Below are 26,712 nucleotides of genomic sequence, written 5' to 3'. Positions count from 1 at the left end.
AAAATTAATTAATGACTTTGGTCATTAAAAATCTGAAAATTGTAAAAAAAAATATTGTTTTATAAAACGATCCAAATTTACGTTCATCTTATTTTTTTATCATTTTCTGATTCCAAAAACATATAAATATGTTATATTCGGATTAAAAACAAGCTCTGAAAAATTAAAAACATAAAAATTATGATCAAAATTAAATTTTCGAAATCGATTTAGAAACAATTTCATCTTATTCCTTGTCAGTTCCTGATTCCAAAAACATATAGATATGATATGTTTGGATTAAAAACACGCTCAGAAAGTTAAAACGAAGAGAGGTACAGAAAAACGTGCTATGCAGCACAGCGAAACCACTACCGCGCGAAACAGTCTTCGGCGTTAGTTTCACTGCGTTTTGCACGAGCAGCGGACTACGGTCATTGTGAAAAAATGCAGTGCGTTCAGTTTCATTCTGTGAGTTCCACAGCTTGACTAAATGTAGTAATTTCGCCTTACGCGACTTGTTTTCACTTTTGGCAGCGTTCACTCTAAATTTGCCGCCTAAATCGGACTCGTTTCTGTCCACAGCCAAAGCTTTTATCACACACACATTGCTATATATGACAGTTAAGACCGTATTTGTTACATTTTAGCAGTGTTGACCCCGAGTTTCTACTGCAAACAAAATATAATAGCAAAATCTCAAAGTATGTGCGAGTCCCCTAATATGGACCACCTTTAACAAATCCAAGAAAATAAAAGCTAAAGGCTATTTTCATTAATTTATTAAGAAGCTTGCCGGAAATAACCTATAACTAGCCCTCGAGATTTAAAACAAATATAACAAAAAGTCTTCTTTTAGTGGAAGCTGATAATTTCACTTATTTTCACTCTGTTTTTGATAAGCTTCTTTAGTTTCCTGGTGTGCTTCAAATAATGCTCTTATCAACCCAAAACAGATAAATCTAAAGCATATTTTAATTAGTCTGACTTGTACACTAAGTTGTATCATGTTATTTTGAAGTATAGGGGGCTTTTTACAGTGATTCGCGAAGGCCGCTTCACTGGTCCATATTAGGCGCCCATGCTCCTAATATGGACCGTTTGTGATTTTTTTCTATATTCAATTTTTGCTGAATGTCTATCAAAGCTATTTCACTCTAATTAGGCTTAATTGTTAATCTAAGAGAGAAGGACTACCAAACACAAAATGAAACTTCTTCGCAAGAAAACAAGCTAGTTATTAGCATGAAACAAAAAGTGGTCCATATTAGGAGCCCTTCCCCTATGTCGGCTCAGGTTGCACCAGATCGGTCAGTTTTCCTTGTTTTTATCCAATTTTATCTTCTTAGCTCAGATTGCACCAGATTGCTCCATTTTCATTGTTTTCAACATTTCCCGGGGCGGGCATATGTCCCCGGACCGCCATAGGAGGTTATTGCGCTTCGCGCCCTCAACTAAACGCTTCGCGTCGTCAATCTGTCCCTGACAGAAATTTGGAGAAAAAAAACCTTAAAAATGATGTGATCCGCCCCTGTGTACGATTGTTTATCGTTGCTTTGTGTGAGTTTTTGTCGTTGTACTTTTCCCAGCTGATCCCTTCGGCACCTAATTTGAATTACTGCAACTTAACCACACCATAAGATGTGTCTTTGCTTGGTGTTTTGTGCAGGAGGTAGAGGCAAGAATCATCTTCAACTCTCCACGATGAGGACGACCGACACGATGTCCCGCACGCTTCACTATCTCCTCCCGTCACTTCTACTCCTACTGTTGCTGCTGCACACCACAGTGGTATCTCCTCAGAGCGCGCGGTGGCCTTGTCCAGATTCCTGCACATGCCGAGAAGATCACGTGGCTCAGGTGGGACGGGCCTACGCTGTGCTGTGCTCCAATCAGAAGTTGCGACACATCCCGAACCTGACGTCACTGGTCTCGGTCAACGTCTCGGTGATGCTGAAGCTGGATTACTGCGATCTCGGCAACGTGACCCGTCAGAACTTCCCCGTGGGTCTCCAGCTTGCCATCCTCCACCTCAACGGCAACGCGGGGCTGAGGATGGCTGATGATGCCCTGCAGAACGTCAAGGACACACTGGTGCTGCTCGACATGCAAGCCATCAACCTGCCTTTCAACGACACGCTCCGCTTCCTCTATGGATGCTCTCAGCTGCAGGAGCTCAGCCTGAGCTTCAACAACAAAGGGAGCGGACACACCGCCCTGGTCACTGCTGGCCTCTTCAAAGGTCTCGGCTTGACTTCTCTCATCAAGCTCAAGCTGTACAACTGCAACGTCCGCAGCTTGGCCGAGGACGTGTTCCAAGACGCCGAGAAGCTTCAGGACCTTCACCTCGGATCTAACCTTATCGGGGAGGTCCCTCGCGCGCTGGTTCGTCTGAAGGAGCTTCATGTCCTGGATTTGTCCTCCAACGCGATCGCTACGCTGGGGAATGGCAGCTTTAGTGCTCTGACGCAGCTACAGGAACTCAAGTTACACAGAAACGACATTGACGTCGTAGCGGACGGAGCTTTTGCTGGACTGCATGCTTCGCTCAGCACACTGGTTATGGATTTCTGTTCTCTGCGCGAGATTCCTACAGAAGCGATACGCCCTTTGACGAACCTAACTTCTTTGGATCTCACTGGAAACCTCTTCACTGATATCGGCCCTGACGCGTTCGTTGGTTCTTACTGTCTGAACGAGCTGTATGTCAGTTCCAGGACGATGTCGTTCGACAAGCTCATGTTCACTGGGCAGAGGTTCTGCATCAAAGACCTCAAGATACGCAGGGCAGAGCTGACGACAGTTCCTCTGGAGCCCGTCAAGGACCTCGTGAAGCTCCAGTACCTGTTCCTTGACAAGAACAACATCACCAGACTCAGGAGGGACGAGCTGAAAGGCATCACAGCCACGTCCATTTCCTTCTCCGACAACCCCATCCGAACAGTCGAAAAAGGAGCCTTCAATGGACTTCGCCCAAAACTCATTCTCCTCCTGGAACGAACAGAAGTGAGCGATCTTAGCTTTATCTTCGACTACCCGGAAGATACCTTCAGGTTCCTGAGTTTATACGAGTCACCCATCCCGTGTGACTGCACCATGAAGCGAATCATGGAGATGAGGTCAGAGAACTTTCTCTACGGCACCTGCTCTCACGGAGGACAAGGGGTCAACCTTAGGGACCCCAAACTCACGGGCATTTTGGCCCAAAAATGCCGCCCACCACCAGAAACGGTCATTGCGAACCAAACCACGAAGGCAGCAGCGGGAGAACCTGCAAGACCCCACACTGTTGAACCACAGGTACAACGGCGGGAGAAACAAGTGGGGAATAAAGACGGTCAAGGGGCCATCCGAAGAAAGAACAGAAGGAAAAGCAAGAATAACAATAACGGCAAAAAGAAGGACAGTAAACATACGAACAGTGGTGTGAGAAGTTTGTGGCAGTCCCGAAGTTTATTGTGTTACCTTTCATCTGTGTTGCTTTTAACTCTGCTGATTACGACTTGATGAAGGTTACAGAGTGTTGTACTGACTTTACATATATGCTGTTGAGCTTGCCAAAAAGGAAAAAAGCGTAGACTTGTTGTGGAGATATACTGTTAAAGAAATGACAGAAAAGCTGGAACAGATGTTAGCTTCGTGGTATTGATCTTCATCAAATCAGAACAGTCAAAGTTGTGCTTGCCGATGAGAAAAGGTGAGAAAATTGAAACCGTTATTCACTGTTTTATCCAGGGGACATTTTGGACTTGATCCAGATATTCGTACTATTATAAAATATACACTGGGAGGAAAACAACAAACAATTGGATAATATTGTTGGCTGGTAACATTCATCAACAAATCAGCACACTTGCAGACACAAGTCGCATCCTTTGAATCCACAAAACTACGGTCTGCTCAAGTAAACTCAATCGCAGCTACACGCAGACACTATTTGTACATATTGAATGACTGTTTTATTCTTAAAAGTCAATGACCTGCAAGTGTAAAAACAAAATGTGATGGACTTTGTATCGTGTGTGCAGATTTGTGAGCATTTAAGTTGAATCTATGAGAACGAGAATACATGCTCCACAAAAGTAGTGTTAACTGCAGTGGGGAAGTTAGGTACATTATGTCACGTATAAAAGAAAAAAGAGAGATAAGTATGTTGTAATGTTGTGTCAGTATCGTATATTTTTCTTCGTGGAGGAGGAGGCGGGGGCGGAGATGCGTTATTTATGGACCAACAGAATCTCCACGTGTTCGGCGGTTCATCTTGACAATCTGAAGTTCAGCAGCTAGGCAGGTTCAGTTGTGTGACAATGAGAAAATGGTAAAAATGAACCCTACGATACAGACTTGCTCTTGGCCAAGTAAAATGTATTCACTTCTTATTCCTCGAAGCGATTAAATCGCCATTATGGTATTAAAACAAGTCGCAACGCAAATCAGTTGCTCCCAAGAAAGCGCGACACAAATTGCTCCCAAGAAGGAACGTACGTGGCTATACCAAGATGCGGAAGAATCTGCAATATAAAACTGCGCTATTTGAAAGTTATTTGTCAACAGATGTATCAGGACCACACCTCCTCAACATCAGATAGCCTGTTGTCATTTCAAACACCGTGGATGAAAGCAAGGCAAACTCCCAGCCAGCTTGAAGCAGAATGCGGCGACAGGGACGCGCACGCATCAACAATATTTGGACGTGCAGTGTAGCCTACCTGAATTGAAGTTCCCCCGAAAACAGAATGTGTGGATCTACCAAGTTGTGGATAAACTTTTTCCTGTAAAAGCAAACAAACATACAAAGGCGAGGACGGACGTAAACTAGAATTATTCATTTTCATTATTATCGGCTCACAGTGGAAAGCTAGCTGCAACAAGAGTCGCGCAACCCAGGTATGTGCGTGGTTAAGGGTTAAATCAAATACCGCACTTCTGGCAGAATGGCCGATCGAGTTCTTTCACGTGCCATGGCGGTGGCCGCATGGATGACCCATAACCGCTTAGGCCAAGATTCGAACCGGCGAACTGATGATCACAAGCCACTTAGCGACCAAGACCATAACTCATGTCAGTCCAGGTGATGTGGTTGAGGTAAGAGTCTGTGGTACAGATAATAACTAAATTTAGTTTGCTGTAAGTGAACTGACCGTCACAGACAACGGTCTGAAGAGATCTTCAAGTGTGATTTGCATTCAGCCCGACAGAATCAAGGGGCACTGGATCAAGTGATTTGTCAGTACTCAGTGCTTCACACGAGTACACGGACTTCCGATGGAGGCAAAACTACAGAGTTTCGATTGTTGTGTTCACACTGGGACACAAACGTGTCAAGAGGACGGACTGAGATTACATTATCTGGAATACAAGATTCTGCCACTAAGCAAGGTCGTAACTGAATTTGAGCTTACAGTTAATGTGATGTAGGAACTGTGGAATGGGAGATAGAAATTACGGTATACCACTCCTCCTTTTCACCAACTTCTTGTCAAGATAAGCTCCTTAGATCGAGTACTCTTGTGGCGTTTATCAGTACCTGTCCAATTATAGAAACCATATTTTATGTGAAGATTAATTTCATAAATAAGGCGAAGCCGGAAATGTCGTACCGGCGCATTGTTTAACTGGAAAGGAATGAGCAAATACACCATACAAGGAGAATTCAGTATCTTTCTCGTGTAATGTTCGTCGATTTTGTTTCACGACGTCGTCCGGAAAGGTCAGGGAGGGTGTTTTTGATATAATGGATCTGGCAAAGTTGAATATACAGCTCATTTCAATGATGCACATTTGGCAGGTTCAATCTGATTTTGCAACGTTGAGAAAGAAAAAACCTGCAGTGACATGGTTAACATCACAAGTTGATGGTACATGTGCCTCAATTCCTTCTTTTGCAAGTCAACGTGTAAACTACCACATATCTGTCCAGACTTTTTCAGTCAAGGGATAAGAACATCCTTCCAAGTAGAAACTAACCAAAAATCAACAGCAAGTGTGCTTCTCGTGCAGCGCGAGAATTGTTCGCTGAATTAGTTTTGCAGAATGACATCTGTTGAGGTTTTAATTACAAAACTAATTCAGAAAAAAATCCCACTCAACACAGAAAACAGACATTTTAGATTGTCCGTGTATGTCAAAGTAGAAGGATGCTCTTTTTTTCCATGTAAAATCCTTGACGGATCTACCGTCATTCACGAGATGGTGTGAGCGGGAAACAAGGCACATTTAACGGAACTTATAGAGGAGCAAATATGCTATGCACGTAAAACTAGTACTGAGTATTTTGCCTGTGTAATTCCCTGGATTTCGTTGAGATAATGGATCTTGCAATGCTGAGTATACTGCTTTTAAGCAAGTAGGTAACCGGTCAAACGAAATATCATCCGGCATATGCGACCAGTTTCCGATTTTATTTCCGGTATTATGGAATTTTTTAACAGTAAAATACTGGATAACGCGATCCCTGAAAACGTCATCGCTGTTAACTTGTATCGCAGACTTTTATCACTCAGTAAGCTCCTGTAGTAATTTACAGGCGTTGGAACAAGGCAATGACAGGTTATCTCAAGACTTCGGCTTTACCCAGAAAAATTACACCAGGTTGATACTTTTACGACAGAGAACGTTGTCATGGTTCATGGAAAGATGTAACCCTGTGCACGTCACCTTTTAAAGTTAAAATTCTATCATATTTACGTGTATATTTACTGCGTCTTTATGCTGTGAATTGTTAGTACTTATATATCATTGTGCTGCTTCTGTTGTCTTTTCCAGGGAGTGGAGAGAGGGGGGGGGGGGGGGGGGGGGGGGGGGAGGTATTTGTTGCGCGTTTGTTTACTGCATGTAAATAATATATTCTTCTCACTCAAACGTGTACTGAAGACATCACGCTCTTGAATTTGCTGTAATTCTTGACATGCCTGTTTTAAATATTTCTTTGATGTTGATGAAGCCTAATGGTTGTTTCATCGGCATGTAAATATGTATATTACTATACTGGCGTGGGTCAATTCGCATGTGTGTGTGTGTGTGTGTGTGTGTGTGCGTGTGTGTGAACGAGCAGCAGCAGAAATTTTGAATTATATTTAAACAGTACAGTGAAACCCCCGCCCCTTAAAATTTCCTTTGAATTCTTTGAAGTGTGTTAAAATTGTTGACACAAAAGAAAATTGAGGAATGACAACTGTCATGCCATGTTCATATCGGCAGAATCATCGTCGTATTTATTTGCTACCCATATTAAAACTCAATTCAGATGTATAAATTCTTCATCATCATAATTTAAACACTTTCACTTCTAAACAAAGAACAATTAAAACTGTATTGTGGAGGGAATATAAGTTTGGCAAATACTTGGTTTTACTATCCATCATCTAATACATCCAGTAACTGTTATTTAATATCATTATAGTGTTGTGTCACTGGCATTATATAAGTGCGTTCATGCGTGAAAAACATTATTTTTGAAGTCGAATTAGCACAGTGTTTTTTTGTATTATTACTGCTGTAAAACCCAGCACTTAAATACTTCATTTTCTTCCTGTTTTCTTTTCTAACACTGTTTCTTGTATATTTTAATATATTTGCTTCGTGAGATGTTTTATTTCGTTGTCTTCTTGCTGATATCTGATCAGGAACTGTGAAAATACTGTCATTGAAATAATAAATTCTGAAGTTATTATAAATTACTGTTGTTCTGTTTTCAGTCGTTTCCCTTTACTTGAAGGAGTAAATGGAATGTGAATAGTGCAGGGGGGGGGGGGGGGGGGGGGGGGGTGTCTGATTTACACACTCACACACACACTCACACAGTACGCCAACCATTAATGTGTTAAGTTATAAGTGTGATCACAGCATAATAAAGTACAGCTGAGTGTAAGTGACAAGATCCAAGAAAGTAACAGAAGTAATATCGCTCTTGAGGATCAAAGTAATTTGTTAATTTCAATGCTTCTTGTTCTCTCAGGAGACTGCTTCCGGCCATAACTCTGCACTTGCAGTTTCAGGAAAAGGACACACACTCAAAAATCACCAAAATATGTTCTTTTATTCAAGAATTTTGTTAAATGCCACTGTCGTTTTGCTACCAAATATCAGTAATTTAATGCCTCTTCCTCCCAATGATTTCCAAACTACGGAAGACTGCTTGATCAAAATACCAACCTTCTCCCAACAAGTTCAGAACAAAATGCAAATCCAGAGATTCTACATGAATGTAATATCAAAAGGTAGAGTGATTCCACATGGCGTCTTACATATATATATATATATACAGTGGTGCCTGCTAAGAAAGGACATCATTGGGATGAGCTGAATATGTCCGCTACATTGTAGGTGGCTTCTGCCACAACAGGTACACTCTGGTTAAGACAATGGATAAAAGGATTAGAGAAGGTGTCCTCCATTTGGAGATGTCCTCTCCTCATAGTACATGATCTCACATTGCAGGTACCCCATATCAAAACTGCATGTCCATGGCAGGGTCTAGACACTAAGAATACAGAATACAGAATCTTTAATTGCCCAAGGTGGGAATTTGTGATGACATGTGGTTAAGAAACATTTCAATCCAGCCACATACACCAACACACGCATCATTTATACAAACTGATCAACAATTAAAGTATGTGTAGCTGGAAATCACAAAATAAATGATGCTGAACTTATTAACTTACCAAACGTTGCACCTCATTATGTTTATGATAAAACAAAGAGAACTGAACAAGGAGATTCACAAAATGTATTACCAATTCAGTGCCCCATATGGCTTTTTGACCAATCAGGACGGATTCTAGGTGACCCTCTAAATGTTATAACGTTCAGCCAGGGACCCTTTTTGTTTATCAAGCTAAAAATTAACAAGACAAAGTAAAAATTTAAATCAACAATATCAGCGTGATTTATTCTAACGAATGACACTTTAAATGCTGTCAGATAATACTCTCTTTATCTAAAAAATAAAAAATGGGTGCTTTACGGAACAGCAAGGCACCGCCCATCCTCTTAGACTGAGTGTACAATGCCGACCCGCTCACTTGAAATCTAAATTATCTAAGTTCGGAAAAATCAAGTGAAATTGCGTCACTCGCTTTACGTCAAATGTATCTTTACGTCATTTCCCATCCGTCTGGAGTCGGTTCTAAATCTGTCGCTCTCTGTTCAACAAGAAAAAGCGAAGCAACCAAAACGCATGTTCAACATGGTTTATCTTGTGAGATTGTTGTGTGTCAAACGCATTTGACCTGTGAATATTCATCACGTCAGGTGTGTTACTCTGATTGGCTGACCCAGGTCACGAGAATTCTTTGACTGACAGGCATAATCAGGTAGGAGCGCTCAAGTTCCCATTGCGGCTGTTCTGTCTAATTCGCGGGGTCGCTTCGAAATTTCTTTTGGTCGAATTAAACGGTAATAAAACCGTTATTTCTAATATGCTGACTGTTAGCAAATGATAACAGACATGTCTCACAAACGATATCAGCATTCGCCTAAAAGGCTCATGCTTGATATCTTTTTTTTCGACACGTCTGTTATCATTTGCAAACAGTCAGCATATTAGAAATAACTCATAATAACATTCAAGAGGACAACTGGCTTAAAACCATATTATGTCACAACCCTTTTGTAAGCAGTACATATCTTGTGAACTGGAAGCTATGGTAAATAACATAGCATAACATGAACTGGTTCTACAAAATTACCGAAGGTATTAAAATGAGTGGAGATTAAGACTGATCCATGACATCCCTTTTGTGGAGTTGACAAACTGGCAGATACTTTTTGGGGTCAAAGGTTTCACGAGTCAAAACACAGCTATTCCACATGCAAAGAAATCATACAGACACAACAATATGCTGTACATGTCATGTGTGGTTCCATTTTTATGTGATGTGGTTGTCTAAGTTCAATTTCATGTTGGCTTATGATGCAGCTTGTGTGTGTGTGTGTGTGTGTGTGTGCATGTGTCTGTGCGTGTGTCTGTGCATGTGTATGCATGCTTAACAGTTTGTGTTTGTGAGTTTTTGTGTGTGTGCCTGTGTGTGTGTGTGTGTGTGTGTGTGTGTGTGCGTGTGTTTGTGTGTGTGCATTTCTGTCTGTGTATCTGTCTGTCTACCTGTGCGCAAGAATCACAGCAAACGCTTCAACAAATTCATCATAATTCCTCTGAATAAATATATTCCATCAAAAAACAAAAGAAACTGTTCATTTCACATCACACTTTTCCAACAAACGCATCGAACAAGTCTCATCCACCAATGCCATCCAGCTGCTGCTGAAACTGCTGCAAGGAGGTGGTAGGCGCTGCGCAGCGATAGTTTTCACATACGTAAGCTGTGGCCTTTTCTTCAACCATGTTCAACGACTTGAGCAAATCCAGTTTCTCGTACAAGAACCCCTGCTTGGAGCCATCAGCCCAAATGAGAATCTTGTTGGGAATAAAGCAATCGTGAACTGCTCTCAGCATGGCCTTTGTATCGTCAGCATCTTGTGGTCCCACGATGATAATCTGAAAGTGAAGAAGACAATGTATGAGTTACCGTGCTACCTCTCCTTCTCTAATTGATATCTTATCAGAGTTGTGTGGACTGAAGTCAAGTTGCTCAAATCCATGGACAATGAGAAAGTAGTAAGAAAACTGACTCCATGATGTTCACAATCCTTATCCACTGCAACAATACAAAAATAATAAATTCCCTTTTTACATTTAGTCAAGTTTTGACTAAATGTTTTAACATAGAGGGGGGAATCGAGACGAGGGTCGTGGTGTGTGTGTGTGTGTGTGTGTGTGTGTGTGTGTGTGTGTGTGTGTGTGTGTGTGTGTGTGTGTAGAGTGATTCAGAGTATACTACTGGACCGATCTTTATGACATTTTTCATGAGAGTTCCTGGGTATGATATCCCCAGAACTTGTTTTCATTTTTTCGATAAATGTCTTTGATGACGTCATATCCGGCATTTTGTAAAAGTTGAGGCGGCACTGTCACACCCTCATTTTTCAATCAAATTGATTGAAATTTTGGCCAAGCAATCTTCGACAAAGGCCGGACTTTAGTATTGCATTTCAGCTTGGAGGCTTAAAAATTAATTAATGACTTTGGTCATTAAAAATCTGAAAATTGTAATTAAAATTATTTTTTTATAAAACGATCCAAAATTACGTTTATCTTATTCTTCATCATTTTCTGATTCCAAAAACATATAAATATGTTATATTCAATTTTAAACCAAGCTCTGAAAATTAAAAATATAAAAATTATCATTAAAATTAAATTTCCGAAATCGATTTAAAAACAATTTCATCTTATTCCTTGTCCGTTCCTGATTCCAAAAACATATAGATATGATGTGTTTGGATTAAAAACACGTTCAGAGAGTTAAAAAGAATAGAGATATAGAAAAGCGTGCTATCCTCCTCAGCGCAACCGCTACCGCGCTTTTCTGGATTGTTAATTTCACTGCCTTTACCACGAGCGGTGGACAGACGATGCTACGAGTGTACGGTCTTGCGGAAAAAATGCAATGCGTTCAGATTCATTCTGTGAGTTCGACTGAGCTTGACTAAATGTTGTATTTTCGCCTTACGCGACTTGTTCAATATTTCTGTCATACCTGTTTTAGAGTCTTTAAAAATGTACACACACATAACATCTAAGAAATATAGAGTGGAACCCCCCAATGTCAGACTTTCCCCCCTTTTAAGACCTTGCTTTTCATATTATCTGTTCATAACCTCTGTAAATTTACGTCCATTCTAAGACTCCCTTTTCAATTCTTAAAAGGGGGATTCCACTGTATTACCACATATTTTTGGCACACCTGTTTTGGAGTCTGCAGATGAAAGGTCAGAGCACACACAAGTTCAGGTACTGCCACAGGTATGGTGGTGAGACGTTTGGCGAAAACATGCAAAATGCGTTCAGCTCTGCTGCTCCGTTCCGGGTGATCTAGGAAGGATGACAGTCGCAGCAAGTTCATGCAGGAGACGGAGTTAGGACTCGGTTCAGCACCATCTTGATCTATGATAAGAAGACAGACAAACATGCACAAGATGTGATCAGTCTGACGTGCGACCAACGAAAGTGTTATAATGCTGCCCATGATGTACTGTGTTGTATGACATTTCCCAAATGACCCCAAACTGCTGAAGGTAAGATCTGCTTCAGTCTACCTCAAAAGGACAAATCTAAATGTTTAATCAGTTGTAGCAAGACATTTTGCCGCATGGCAAAGTCTGCCTACAACAAATGTTAAACTGAACACAAGCGGCTGGGAAGCCTCATTTCTGCCATTGTATGGGAAACAACTCTTCAAAGCACCCCTCGCTAAACCTTGTTTGATTCTCTCCCCTTCCCAGCAAAAACTAAAACATAACAGAAGAGAATTTGGTTCTAACACTGTAATTTTTCTTACAAAAGGTTGGAATGTGGACTTGGTACATAACACGAATGCACACACACACACACACACACACACACACACACACACAAACACTCCCCAAAAATTCCTGCATCACGCACTCACCTTCCTTCATTCGGAGAACAATGGAACTATCCCCATCTGCAGTGCTGAAGTAACCGCCCCCTTCTTCATCCCAGAATAGTTCATCCTGTTTTGCCTGCAGTTTCTGACACCACTCAAGCCATCGAGGATCCAGACTGGCCTCATACAGATCTAGCAGCCCTCGAACGACAAAGGCGTAGTCATCCACGAAGCCACCGATTGGTTTGGATCTGTCAAACAAACATGGAAATTTGCATGGTAACTTGAAAACAAGTGCTCTAATAAAATGTGACGAATGTTGCATTGGAAATGGTTGTAGATGTAAAAAAGACAAATTCCCTAAGACGTCACAACAACAACAACAACAAAAATATGTCTGCAACACACAGCTGTGCACAGTCATGTACATGCAGGAGATGGATGTGAAACGGAGATAGAGTCCAAATACTGTCTGTGTCCCAGTCTAATTTTATGAGGGTAGTCTAGATAAAGCACATAAGCAATAAGTGCACAGGTTAAAAACGCGCAGTCTAAAAAATGCAATCTGGACAAAGTGACATAAACAATTTCCAACCATATGCACATGTGCATTTAAAGCTAATGGCCTAGTGGGTAAGACATCGGCCTCCTAATCGGAAGGTCGTGAGTTCAAATCCCAGCCGCGGCCGCCTGGTGGGTTAAGGGTGGAGATTTATCCAATCTCACAGGTTAACTTATGTGCTGACCTGCTAGTGCCTTATCCTCCTTCGTGTGTGCATGCAAGCACAAGACCAAATGTGCATGGAAAAGATCCTGTAATCCATGTCAGAGTTCGGTGGGTTATAGAAACACGAAAATACCCAGCATGCTTCCCCTGAAAGCGGCATATGGCTGCCTGAATGGCGGGATAAAAACTGTCATACACATAAAATCCCCTGTGTGCAAGAACATGAGTAAACGTGGGAGTTTCAGTCCATGAACAAAGAAGAAGAAAAAGAAGAAACTCAATAACGGCAGACATGCACAATGACACAACAAACTCACATCTGCGCCACTCCCCCATCTTCGGCTGTGTAGCAGCTACGCAGCAGTGTGTTGGTGTCTGCATCGTACAGGTGTGTCTGAAGAAACTCTGCTGCTTTCACTGCACGCTTGGTCAGCTCAGGGTCTCCCAACACCTGTCCACCTCTTGCCATTCCAGATATCATCAGACCTGTTGGGTAGGAAAGTCACTGTGTTAGAATGATGTCATCATTTGGGGAGCAGATTCAAACTTCAAATTGCAGAAAATGAACTAAATGAGAGACTATATAAGAACTAGAACCAAACAGTTGAAAAAACAAAACACAACATATAAAAATTGGAATCAAGCAATGATTTTGATGATGCCTGACCAAGCAAGCGGTTATTGTATGAAAAACGACCTATACTTTTCTCTAGCACTAATCTGACCACCATCAGCAGCATAATAAAATAATGATTTCAAGCACACAAAAGCATATACCATTCCAGGAAGACACCATCTTGTTGTCCAGATGAGGTTTAGGCCTCTGCTGCCGCTTTTCAAACAGAATTTGCCGACATTTCTGCAGGGTGTCGTTCACCACCTCCTCTTCAAGGTCAAACTTAGCGGCTGTCTCCTCTACACTGCCTTTCACCATCAGAACATTCTGATGCTTCAGCTCTTCGTGGGGATCCTGCAAGCAAATAAGTTTCATAACACAGTGAAACACTGAGAAGTGTAAACCAAACTGAGTGGACGTACAGTGGAACCTGTCTAAAATGACCGCCCAAGTGTTAATCTAATAGACAGGTGGCTGCTATGGAAAGATGAAGTACAGAGAGAGAAGAAAAAAACTTGTTGGGGATCCTTTAGGGTGGTCGTTGTGGGCTGGTATATGGTCGTTATCAAGAGAAAGTGCATGTCTCTTTTCATCTCACATACTGCACATTAAGATGTTAAAGAAACCACGCAGTGGATAATGTGAGTGTGTTTGAATTTGTGTCATTCTGTGTGTGTGTGTGTGTGTTTCTGTGAGCGTGTATGGTTAATCATCTCTAGACTTTCACAGTGCACAAACATAACCAGGTAGGGATGGGGAGGGGGAGGGGGGGGGTGGGGTGTGTGAGGAGGTTAGGAAGGGAGGGAGACACATAAAATGCTTAAAAGATGATAAAAGCTAGCACAATGAAAAGCTGAAAAGCTCATCGGTTTGAACAAGACACTAATGCTAAAATTGTTCTTCATTTCCACTCTGACATAATTATTACTACACATTTAACGAGGATTACCCACCTGCATAGGATCAACGTTGCCCTCTTTGCGACAGCCGCAGTGATGACAGAAAACGTCAGCCAGTGTCAGACTGTCCTGTCCGGGGACTTTGTCTGCAAGCAGAGAGTGCAGCTCCTCCCACGTCCACACACAGAACGCCCCCTCCTTCTTCTCCTTTGACTGGGGGGTAGGCAGAGAGTCAGCATCTTCTGCACTGTAAAATCCTCCTTCCTGCAATGGAAAATACAGACATTTGTGAACAGTTGCTCATTAAAAAAAGGCAGACGTAAACTGACCTACAATCTAAATATATCTCTGTACTGATTCAGGCACACTAGCACAGTGTGTGTGTGTACGTGTATTAGTCTCAAGGACAGATTGTAAGAAAAAGGCCCGGCCTCAAATCTTCATCCTTGTAAAATAACTTGAGTTCAGTTCAGTTCAGCGCAGACTATACTATCTTTTTCTCTTGCACACACTCATATATCCATACAAGTAAGCTTCATGCACACACACCCATACAAAACAAATTCAGCTTAATAAGCTATGTAGACAGCATCATAAACATAGTAGTTAGGTTTGTTCACTCACAGGATGACTAAGATCTCTGTTGACATACTCAAAAATGTCTCTGGCCATCTCTGCAAAGATTTTCTCTTTCGTAATCTGAAAAAGAACAAAATGGCTAACAATGGTATGTATAGAGCTCTATCAAGTACGTTATGCATCACTGGGATTTCGAACACACATGTATTCCAACCATGACCATCCTAACAAACACTGCCTTAAAAAAAGGGGGGAAAAACCTTTTACTTTTACATTCCCAAACAAAACAAGCTACCAACAAACAGATTTTTTATAAACAAAGGGATGTATACGCTCTAAATGCAAATGAGGACGAAAGTCGCTTGTTCATATAAATGTTTGTTATTCAATCAGACAGCATGATTCTGCATATTTCTCACTCACTCCATTTGTTTGTTTGTTTGTTTGCTTAACGCCCAGCCGACCACGAAGGGCCATATCAGGGCGGTGCTGCTTTGACATATAACGTGCTTAACGCCCAGCCGACCACGAGGGGCCATATCAGGGCGTGCTGCTTTGACATATAACGTGCGCCACACACAAGACAGAAGTCGCAGCACAGGCTTCATGTCTCACCCAGTCACATTATTCTGACACCGGACCAACCAGTCCCAGCACTAACCCCATAATGCCAGACGCCAGGCGGAGCAGCCACTAGATTGCCAATTTTAAAGTCTTAGGTATGACCCGGCCGGGGTTCGAACCCACAACCTCCCGATCACGGGGCGGACGCCTTATCGCTAGGCCAACCGTGCCGGTACTCACTCCATTACACATGTATGCATAATGCAATCAAAAGCTAGTGACGTTTAGAAACTGATCCAAACTGCTCATAAAGTCACCTGATATGCATCTAGATAGGTTACTGCCAGCTGGCCCTGGTCATACAGCATCTTTTCAAAGTGAGGAACGTGCCACACCTGGTCCGTTGAGTACCTGTGAAAACCCTGCAACAGTTGTTGGGGTAACCATTAAAGCACATTGTCCTTGATTGTTCTTGCTATCACATACAGACCTCAACACAAACACACGTACAGACTCTCTAACACACACCCACACACACACACCCACACACACACACACACACACACGCATGCGCATACGTGCACACACAAACACTGACACACACACACACACACATGCATGCAGGCATGCACACACATCAGTACTGATAAAGATTAAAGCGTTGGCTAAACAATGTTTCAAATGTTGATGTCTTCTTTACAATACCTGAGCGATGTGGTCATGAATGCCACCTTTGGCCATCATTCTCAGGGTATTGAGACACATGTTCAGGGCAGTCTTACCCTCCTCAGTATCTTTCTTCATGTTGTAAAAACGAAACAGTACGTTGAAATTCACTGAAACAGAGGTAAAAAGGTGCAATTGGCTTGCATGCAACGCTGTTCATTTACACAGCTTACAAAGGGCGGGGATGTAGCTCAGTCGGTAGCGCGCTGGATTTGTATCCAGTTGGCCGCTGTCAGCGTGAGTTCGTCCCCACGTTCGGCGAGAGATTTATTTCTCAGAGTCAACTTTGTGTGCAGACTCTCCTCGGTGTCCGAACACCCCCGTGTGTACACGCAAGCACAAGACCAAGTGCGCACGAAAAAGATCCTGTAATCCATGTCAGAGTTTGGTGGGTTATAGAAACACGAAAATACCCAGCATGCTTCCTCCGAAAGCGACGTGTGGCTGCCTAAATGGCGGGGTAAAAACGGTCATACACGTAAAAGCCGTGGGAGTTTCAGCCCATGAACGAACAAACAAAAAACACAGCTTACAATTTTGTGCAAAATATTACCTCCAAATTTTATCTAAAGCCTAAATTCTCATGCTTTTGTCAGAATCTCTGTAATAAACTGAGCAGTTTGTAAATTGTATCCACCTTTAAGGTAAAATTGATAATAAAGACAGCAAAACAGAACTACTCTCAACAACAATAAATTCCCATTTTCAAAACACTTACCTGGTTGGGGAAATTTTGGTGCCTTGCCAAAACCTCCATACTCTTCGTCGTATGTACCTTCAAACATCTCGTACAGTTTACTCAGCACCTCAGTGGTTGGCATTTCAGTGTCTCCATGGTCTGTTACATGTGTGCCACGCATCAGCGCATCCAGTATCGCTGTTCCTTGCTCTTCGATTTCTGAGCGATTGGTTTTCCACTGAAACCATAGCAAGTGCATTAATTTGTTATAAAACCAGGTATACCATACAACATAATCTGGGTGATAAACAAAGGACAGACGATAATGTCAATCATTGTGAACTTTTATTTCATAGTGCTACGTACATGTATGTTTAAATTCTGTTTACCACAGTTGTGGGGTCTATTTGGCCTTCTACCCTTTCATTGCACAGCAACTTAACAATACCCTCACCACACACACACACACACACACACGCAAGCAGGCACGCACGCACACAATTAAATAAATAAATAAATTACAAAATATGTAAATAACAAAATGAATTTTTTTGTTAAAACCACTTCAAAAAAGAGTAAGTTTTTACTGCTTTCACTCCAGCCAACCTTTTGAGCAATCAGCATCAGAAGAGACTTGAAACCAGGGCGACTGTAATAGCGATCATCGGGCGGGAAGTACGTGCCACCAAATATGGGCTTCAGGTCAGGTGTCAAGAACACACTCATTGGCCAACCTCCACTTCCTGTTGAGGCCTGCATGTTCACAAAACAATAAAATATCAAGCAAATAAACATGATTATGTATGCATCACACAACCAGCAGCTTGGAGGATGGGTCCTAAACTGAGAGAAATAAATAATTAATCTGTGTGATTTCAGAGACCAAATGTCTTGGCCTTTATCCCTAAGTGTCCTCTCGCACAGCAGGAACGATTACGGCATAAGCAGGCTCTGTATCTTCACTGCATCAGTTCATAGGGTTCTGAAGAACTGATGACAGAAGAGTAGTCATGCAACCACGCGCGAGGATTGATGAATGTTTCTCTGTCTACTCTAGCAGCCCCCAGCTCCACATTATCAATTCTTTGTCAAGCCTCTCATCAATTGGGTGAACTCAAGTCTACTTTCCGAGTCTATATTTCAAGAGCTGGCTGCACAAACTTTTAGCACTTAATTTTTGGTAAAAAGAGTTTGCAAATTTAAGTCTCCTTGAAGTTGACTTCTGGCTAAATCAAGAACAGCCTTCCAGCAAACATGTTTTCCAAAGAGAAATTTAATGTACAGTGGAACCGCCTTTTTGAGACCCTTAATTTTAAGATTCCATCCCTTTTAATTAAGACCTTGTTTATTCAGACTTTCTGTTAATTAATAACCGCTGCAAATTCACCTCCATTTTAAGACCCCTTCCTTTTTAAGACCTGATTTTCTCCAACCTTTGGAGGTCAACCCGACCCCAGGTAATATACACACCTGTACATAAGTCATGTAGACTCTGTCCACGTCAGGTCTCTCCTCTCTGTCTACTTTGATGCTGATGAAATATTTGTTCAGGACGTCTCCAATCTCCGTGTTTTCAAACGACTCCCTCTCCATGACGTGGCACCAGTGACACGTGGAGTATCCCACTGACAGGAAGATTGGCTTGTCGTCAGCTTTGGCTTTCTGCATGGCTTCATCACCCCAGGGGTACCTGCAGGAGGAAAAAAGAAAATTAAGCTGAGGTGCTGCAGTCTGAAACACAATGGCGCTGATGATTACATACATTCTAGTTTGCAGTTTTTGCCACATGAGCATTTAATTATTTTGATCATTATTGCTTTCTTTCGTATTTCTTAATTTTCTTACTGTTTTTGTTTAGTAATTGACTTAATTGTTTTCTTTGCTAATCACTGTTTTAGTTTATGCATTTAAACATACAGCAACAGATTGTTAAGCAAGGCCAGGGAGATATTAAAAAGTGATTAGCTTGGATATGCAGTGCCAACCAGCGTTTTTCTATATCTTTATGTGCATGGATGAGTTTGTGAGTATATATATTAATGTATCATGTAGACATATGTCTATGTTTGAGTGTGCTCATTCTATCTAACAAACTGATAAGATAGCTTTTCAAAATGAATGTGAGAGTTTGATATCATTTGTTTTCATTTGTCCTACAAGCTGATTTCATGAAAAACTAACTAAATTACCAATGCACAGGATTTGAGGCATGCTGGAGAAGGTATGGAGATTTTTCCAGTGCCAGTCTGTTCTGCTGTGCTGAGCTGCCAGAATCACTTGAGGATGCCATTTCTCTGCTGTGAGACAATGAGAAAGACAATGACAACAAGGTGATGCTAATAAAATAAGCAGTGATTTGCTATTTTACATGATCTGGCCCTCACCTTAAAGAGGGAGATATCTATATCTATATACGGCTTGTCTGTGTCTGTCTGTCTGTCTGTCTGTCTGTCTGTCACTTTGCAATGCACGCCCAAAGTTCTCGATGGATCTGCTTCAAATTTGGTGGGCATATTCAGGTACACCCAAAACACAATCTGGTCAATGAAAATTTCAACACGTGCTCTCAGCGCGCAGCGCTGAACCGATTTTGGTATTTCTGTACATCCATTCCCAGTAACTCTTCCTTATCTTCTCCAGTGTTTTGCGCGTTTATCTCCCTTCCTTCGTACGGTGCGCCAGCAAAGCCGGCGAACACCCGCGGCAAAGCCGGGTATTCGGCTCTACTTCTTCCCGGCAAAGCCGGGTACCCGGCGAAGCGGGTATTTATCTACTATATTAATATATATAAGGAGAGAAGTGTAATTCACTAATTGTCAAATGCAGCATATTTAACTTAGCACTTGATTTGCAGAGCAACACAATTAACATTGATAGATAGTCACAACAATTTTACTTTTTATCTGAGCCCCACAGCCAACTCTGTATTTCACTTTCTCTTGAATGGGAGGCAACCTTTACTCTCAGATCATATGCCCGTATTGCCGTAGTTAGTTCCCTTGGACCATGCCTGCCATATATTCCGTGTACGGTGTCTCTGTTTGGATTCCTGCGTCCCTTTGATCGCTTCGTGCAACTTTCTGGTTAAAATGTTATACCAATCGAGGAACACTTCACAAACACAACTTCTTTAAAGTTTTAATGCACGCAATCAACAACATTTTGCCTGCGATCGCGCAAGAGAAAAAAAGCCGCAACAATTTACCGTACTGCGCAGAACAGAAGATTGAATAGACGAAGTCCACGAAGCGACTTGTACGAAAGACAGAAACGACAAAATGTTAAAAAAAACAAGCCTGTCTCACCAAGGCGATCTGTTTAAAACCCTGGTAGAACAAGGTTCAAATCTGGTGTGACTTTTTGTTGTCAGTGGAGAACAGTTTGAAGCCAATGAAGGCCGACAAGCGAAACAACTCGACTGACGCTCGGTCGTTTTGACAAAGTTTGTGCCTGCGGTACACTGTTCATTCGTTGCGGACAAAGCACAGCGCAGTACCTTTGACCATGTATTCAATGCAGACAGTGCAGCATTGTGTCTGCACAGCAAAGACATCAGAAACTTTCTTATTGACGAGTCCAACACCACGAAAAATGCGAAAGGACACTCCGAGGACAACTTCCGGTATGAAAAGTCGCAACTAAATGTCTCTAACTATTTGTAGTAAAATTTGTCAATCATGTGTAAGTTGTCTCTGTGGCGCAATTGGTTAGCGCGTTCGGCTGTTAACCGAAAGGTTGGTGGTTCAAGCCCACCCAGGGACGATATATTTTTTTTCTCCGTTTAGCCCCCATTCTCTGTGCAATCTTGTATCCATCCAATAACCTTTTCCTTTTCTATTTTCTTTCAAATTCCAGACTTATTTTCTTCTTTTTGTAGAAATCAGCATTTTCCAACAAATTCGGTTTTTTTTTACGTCAGTTGAATGCAGAGATGACCAGCTGGGTCCACCCGACTAATGATGCCGTCGATATTTTGTGATCCTAATTATTAATTAATACTCTTCCTGCCTGATCATGTTTTGTGTTCTTTTCAAAATGAATTAAGTAGTTATGGGAATTGTCTGTGATGTGCTAGCCAGACATGGTTTGGTTTAAACAATGTTTTATTAAATCAAACATGACACAACAATAACGGCAACGATAAACAACTGATAGGGACACGAACTCAAGCGAACGCTTATATTACGCGCCCTACGTAGTTGGAAAATAACACAAATATGATGTCGGACAAACATTACTTATAAACTGTGGAACTATCTGTGGAACAAAAGCATAGCTAAAAGCAAACCGCCAGAAAGAATAAGAAAAACTGAGCTAGCAGGAGGAAGAGGGGCCGGGAGGGGGGAGGTGGGAGGAACGAATGGTAGGTACATATAAAAAAGATGAAGGTGGTTAGCGCATACAAAAAGAATAATACATAGTACATTATAAACTGTAATCCAGTGGCAAATAAGCAGTAGTTCGCTAAATATATATCAAATGCATATAAAATAAGGGTTGTTGGCATGAATATGCGTAGGCTACTGTGTCAAATCAACAAAAACGACAAGATTCACAGATAAACGATTGGACACTGTTGGTGCGAAGAGAAAGGTTTTCGCTACCATTTAACATGTTTTGACGCAGAGGTACCGCTGGTGTGACGTTTTCATCTTTCGACGGTGGTAATATTTCGATTCTCGGCCTCGTTGATCTAGTATAAACTCTACACTGAACAAAAAACCACCCTTCGATAGTACTGATGAGCGACCTTGTGTACCTTACATTCATGGGGCCAAATTTGTCCAACCAATTTTTTTTAATTTAACTTAGAAAATGATTTGATTCATCCTAAAATGTTTCCCTTCTTACTCAAGGGACGTAACCACTCGGTACACGTTTTCGAATAAATCGAATTTGGGGGTGAAATCTATTACATTTCACCACCAATTTTCTTCACATGCAAGAAACTGACATGCTTTTCGTCCATAAATAATTTCACTTCTTAATCTTACCAGGAAACAACATTTCAGTCTTGAGTATATATCGAGGGGGAAATATGTACACAGGCGAAAGATGAAATCGTGACACCGGGTCAGCACTCCTGCATAAAGTGACGCTAAAGATCATCACAAAAATCTGCAAATTGCTTGTGTTGCTCAGCACTGACTTACAATGAGCAACATTTTTATGTGCTTATTTTTTTTTTTAATTTTGTCGTTTTCAATGTTGTTATTATGGTCGGTCTCGTGGCTGTGACTTAAATGATAACATATTCCGACGGAAGGGGTTGCCAATAGATGCATTTTGTATTTTCAGGTTGTCATCAGTTTAAACTGACTGTCGCTCCGATACTGAACTAATTATAAGGGGTTAACAAAAAGGAGCAAAGAACAGAACTAACAAACAATGAAAACTTGAATATGCCCTTACAAATCTGGAAGATCAATGCTAATAAACTGAAAGAACAGAGGGAGGGTTAACTGACTGCAGACAGAAGTGTGTGAATGCGTGCGTCAGTGCCTGTGTGTGTGTGTGTGTGTGTGTGTGTGTGTGTGTGTCGTGTTACTGTTTTTCTTTGTCAGTTTTTGTGCCGCTAACAAAAACTGCAAATCGGACATATACTAATCAGCATCAAAGTAGGGCCTATGATCATTTGACTTATTCCGATATATTGTACCAGTGGTCGGTTTTGGGACAAAAGAAGCAGTTCGACAGACAGTCAATATCCCTTTTAACAAGCACGGCTGACTGTTATCGGATTGCAACAAAGCGTGAGACAGATCATGGCCGGGAAACTATCAGCAAAGCAACGTCGCCAACAAATCCCGTTAATCTTCGCGAGGCTTTCGCGATCTTGCGCGAGATCAGTGCCGAAATCCTTACTTCTGACAAACCCACGCTCAATGTCGGCTGGCTTTTTTTGTGGATCAGGAATCGACACTTCTTGCAAGAAAGGGAAACAGGAATACAAATCTCTGAGAGATCACTGGTAAATTAGAACGAAATAGCATAAGAAGGAAAGAACGGACATAGTTTTGGCATGGGATTTTCTGACGGGTCTGTCTGTCTGTCACAGTCTGTTAGTCTGTCTGTCTATCAGTCCGACAGACAGACACACACACACACACAGACAGACACACAGCTATGCAATATAAATGACTGAAGGATATATAGCCCTGCCTCTGCAGCAGTCTGCATTCAGCTACCACAGTGAACAGTCTATTGCTTCAGTACTCTCTACTTTTTTAAAACTTTTTTTATATAAACTTATTCAGCCACAAATATAAACATATTCTACATACATAAAAAGCAAATAAGCCTACAAAACCGCTCCAGTCCAACCATATTCCGCGTACACAATCATTACTTCCATCCCCATTTTGAAATATCGCAACAACAGACTTCCAGATATATAACACGATCATATGTGTTTTCTGTTTGCATGTTTGTCCAGTGTCTTGTCCCCACATAAAGCATATTAACTCTACCTGTCCCAAGATAGGCCAAATGGTTCTGAGAGGACGTTAAAACTAATTATCATCATCATCTACTTTGTGCTTGTGTTTAAATCTTACTACCTTTTAGTCTTATCTTCAATACAGTGTAATCAGTTTGTATACACGCTTTCACAGTGTTGTTTATGTCACATCACTGAGTGTCATACTACACATACATCATATCATCACAAGACCCTCAGCTAACCAACCACTAACTGGCCCCTCCAGAACTGTAAAGCCGCAGTTTCTAACGGTTTCAGGCTCCACTTCTGCCACTACTTTCCTTTGTTGCGCGAGAGATACTTCGGTGATAAAGAAAGACACAGAGACAGAGACAGGATAAACCGTCAGCTGGGCAACTATAACAACCCCGCGCCTTCCTCAGTAATAAATTGAATACCCCGACCCACGACCAAATCCTCTGACTTAGTCAGATAACTAATTAAAAGTGTCTTCATTTTTGGTCTCACGGTAGCGCTTCTGCAATCATTCGCTTTATTACAATAGTCGGATATAGAGAGAAAGAGACAGAGACAGAACAGACTCTCTGCTGACCTCCCCTCCCCCCTCCTCTCCCGTTCCCTGCCTCCACCCCGCCGCACACCCTAATCATCTGGGTCCGTCGTCAGTAAAGCACGGCGTGTCAACCGATTCCGTTCATACACCGGATCAGTGTTTCCGTTCGTACGCAGGATGTTTCTGTTCATACAGCCTCATTTTCGGCACTTGCTTGGGGGAAAAAACGTGGCAGTAAGTAATGTGGGCAACGCACTTTTGTGATATTGCAAGAATTAGGTAGCTAATTGGTTGGGTTATGTGTACAATAAGTACCAAAGTGCTAGTAATCCTCATGATAACACGCGCGGGCCAAACGACGTGGCAGAATTGCCTGATTTTTTAAAATGTTCCTGTTTTTGCTCTGTTATCCAAAGGTGTTGCATTCTGAAAAACTCATTAGTTTTAGCAAGAAAATAAACGTTGCCACATTTTTTTCTTGACGAAAGAGGAAATGTTTTTTTTCTGAGTGTAAGATAAGCCCTCTATCAAGCCAGTAGTAATCAAGGCGATGCGCTTTTAAAAATATTACACATTGGATGACATTGATGACAATTCGCAGAATTAAAAAAAATGAGAGAAAAATGAATGAAAGAAAGAGAAAAAGAAAGAACAAAACACACAAACAACCAAACAATTAACCAACCAACCAACCAACCAACCAACCAAACAAAACATGGATCCTACTGCTGAAGTATCCGATAACGCATACAGATTTACCATTGGTCTACATGTTGAAATTAACATTTATACAGAGACAGCAAAGGGTTCCTTTGTTGTTGAAAACTCTCTCTCTCTCTCTCTCTCTCTCTCTCTCTCTCTCTCTCTCTCTCTCTCTCTCTCTCTCTCTCTCTCTCTCTCTCTCTCTCTCTCTCTCTCTCTCTCTCTCTCTCTCTCAGTCTCTCTGTATGTCTGTCTGACTGTTTCTCCTTTCTTATCTGGCTTTCTCATCCGACATTAATTACATATTCGCCTAATCAGTTTATATACTCTTCAAAAAAAGTTAAGGACCGGTCATGAAATGTTTACAATTTTTAAAATATTCTCAAAAAATCAAGGGTTTGACAATTTGATTGAAACGTCACTTTTTTTTTAATAAACAAAAGGGCAGTGAGTCTTGCTCTTGGAACATGTTTGGCAGGCAGTGTTACTGTGTCATGCTAAACAGGCGGGAAAAGTGAGATTTTCTTTAAAAAGGGGGCAGTTTTCAAAGTCCTATGAAATCGGAGCAAATCATGCCAGGACAAAAACCATTGATGCATGTGCTACAACAGGGTTCCAGCCACGAAATGTGTGGAACAATTTGTGTTTGTAAAATGACACACTGACAAAATAATGTAATGAAACAATATGCCCCAATCACGAAAACGGAGCGACTTGGATAAGGCAAGGGCAGTTTGATGGCTACAAGATGTTGTTTCTGCCAGGCAAGTGGTTCAGAGTGTTGCAGTGTCTCACTTCAACATCATCGGACTGAAGGAATGGCTTCAAGTAATTGGCAGAGTACAGTAACGACAATGTTATTGTCGGCCTACAGCCACCACAACAATGAAGGATCGCCTCACCCAAATGAAGGTCATGCAACAAAAAAAAGGTTACTGAAAAGGCAGCAGGCATCGACCATGAGCTGCCACCATGTACCACACACTGTTGTCAGGAATCAAAGTATTACAAACTGCTGACACGCTTTCAACTTCAGTGAAAGACGCCCAGTCCGCAAAACAACATTGACTGCCAAACATCCAGCTGCCCACCGAGCCTGGTGCACTCATCATGTGAGGTGGTTACGTCATCGTAGGGCTCAGTTCTTGTTTACAGATGGATCCCGCCTCTTCTTGGATCCTGCTGATGGACGCATCAGAGTCTGGCGAGGCGTCGCAGAGAGCGCTTTCCAGATGGCGCTGTTCTAACAAGAACGAAATCGTTTAATAAGGGCTCTGTGATGGTCCGGGGAGAGATCTCCTTACGTCGATTATTGGGAGATTAACTAGTGATCGCTGCCGGGATAAGATTTTGCAGTTTTTGGTTGTGAGAAATACTACTGTTGTGAATTTCAAAATCAGAGGGTTGTCTAGAGTAACAAGCTTTAGCGTTGTTTTCGCTGGCATGTTTGACGTGACATTTTCTAGAGACAGTCCTCAGTTCCTCAATAAAACAATACAGACACAAATTAAATCATTTAACCTTGTCATTTATGTATGGCATGCGTTTGAAAAAGGGGTCCTTGACTTTTTTTGAAGGGTATATTTAGTGAATTCGTAGATCTTTCTTGATGCTTTCTTAGTTCTGTCTGCTGTCATTCTCTCTGCCTGTCTCTTTCTCCGTCTCTCTGTCTTTGTCTATCTGTCTTGACCTCTCTCTTCTAGGTGAACTATCACTTATCTCACTTCAAATGCCTCCCTGTCCCTACAACTCCCACCGTACCCGCCTTCACCCTTA

General features: G+C 41.6%; 2 protein-coding genes and 1 non-coding gene across 5 annotated transcripts; 2 read left to right on the top strand and 1 right to left on the bottom strand.

Moving 5' to 3' along the window:
- The first annotated feature begins 1,589 nt into the window (after positions 1 to 1,589).
- On the top strand, positions 1,590 to 6,772 carry LOC138958800 (leucine-rich repeats and immunoglobulin-like domains protein 1). Its single transcript, XM_070330094.1, has one exon. It carries the CDS (start codon positions 1,621 to 1,623, stop codon positions 3,484 to 3,486), a length of 1,866 nt encoding a protein of 621 aa, XP_070186195.1. The 5' UTR covers positions 1,590 to 1,620; the 3' UTR covers positions 3,487 to 6,772.
- Positions 6,773 to 7,998: 1,226 nt separating this feature from the next.
- On the bottom strand, positions 7,999 to 20,847 carry LOC138958799 (spermatogenesis-associated protein 20-like). Of its 3 annotated transcripts, none has more exons than XM_070330091.1 (14): positions 20,545 to 20,847; positions 19,429 to 19,536; positions 18,710 to 18,929; positions 17,846 to 17,992; positions 17,279 to 17,477; positions 16,540 to 16,670; positions 16,152 to 16,256; positions 15,316 to 15,390; positions 14,746 to 14,955; positions 13,954 to 14,146; positions 13,494 to 13,662; positions 12,492 to 12,700; positions 11,787 to 11,986; positions 7,999 to 10,477 (listed from the first exon to the last, which is right to left on the bottom strand). In XM_070330091.1, exons 1-14 carry the CDS (start codon positions 20,790 to 20,792, stop codon positions 10,217 to 10,219), a joined length of 2,475 nt encoding a protein of 824 aa, XP_070186192.1. In that variant the 5' UTR covers positions 20,793 to 20,847; the 3' UTR covers positions 7,999 to 10,216. The 3 variants fall into 3 exon arrangements, with proteins under 3 accessions (XP_070186192.1, XP_070186193.1, XP_070186194.1); XM_070330092.1 differs by having other exon boundaries at positions 19,429 to 19,533; XM_070330093.1 differs by having other exon boundaries at positions 20,736 to 20,844.
- Positions 20,848 to 20,927: 80 nt separating this feature from the next.
- Positions 20,928 to 21,001, top strand: Trnan-guu (transfer RNA asparagine (anticodon GUU)). The gene has a single exon. It is a non-coding gene; the product is annotated as a tRNA-Asn (tRNA).
- Positions 21,002 to 26,712: the final 5,711 nt, after the last annotated feature.

The sequence above is a fragment of the Littorina saxatilis genome, linkage group LG2 (genome assembly GCF_037325665.1).
Source record: "Littorina saxatilis isolate snail1 linkage group LG2, US_GU_Lsax_2.0, whole genome shotgun sequence".
NCBI lineage: Eukaryota > Metazoa > Mollusca > Gastropoda > Littorinimorpha > Littorinidae > Littorina > Littorina saxatilis.
The sequence above is the reverse complement of the archived record's forward strand: the minus strand, read 5'-3'. Positions and strand labels throughout refer to the sequence as shown.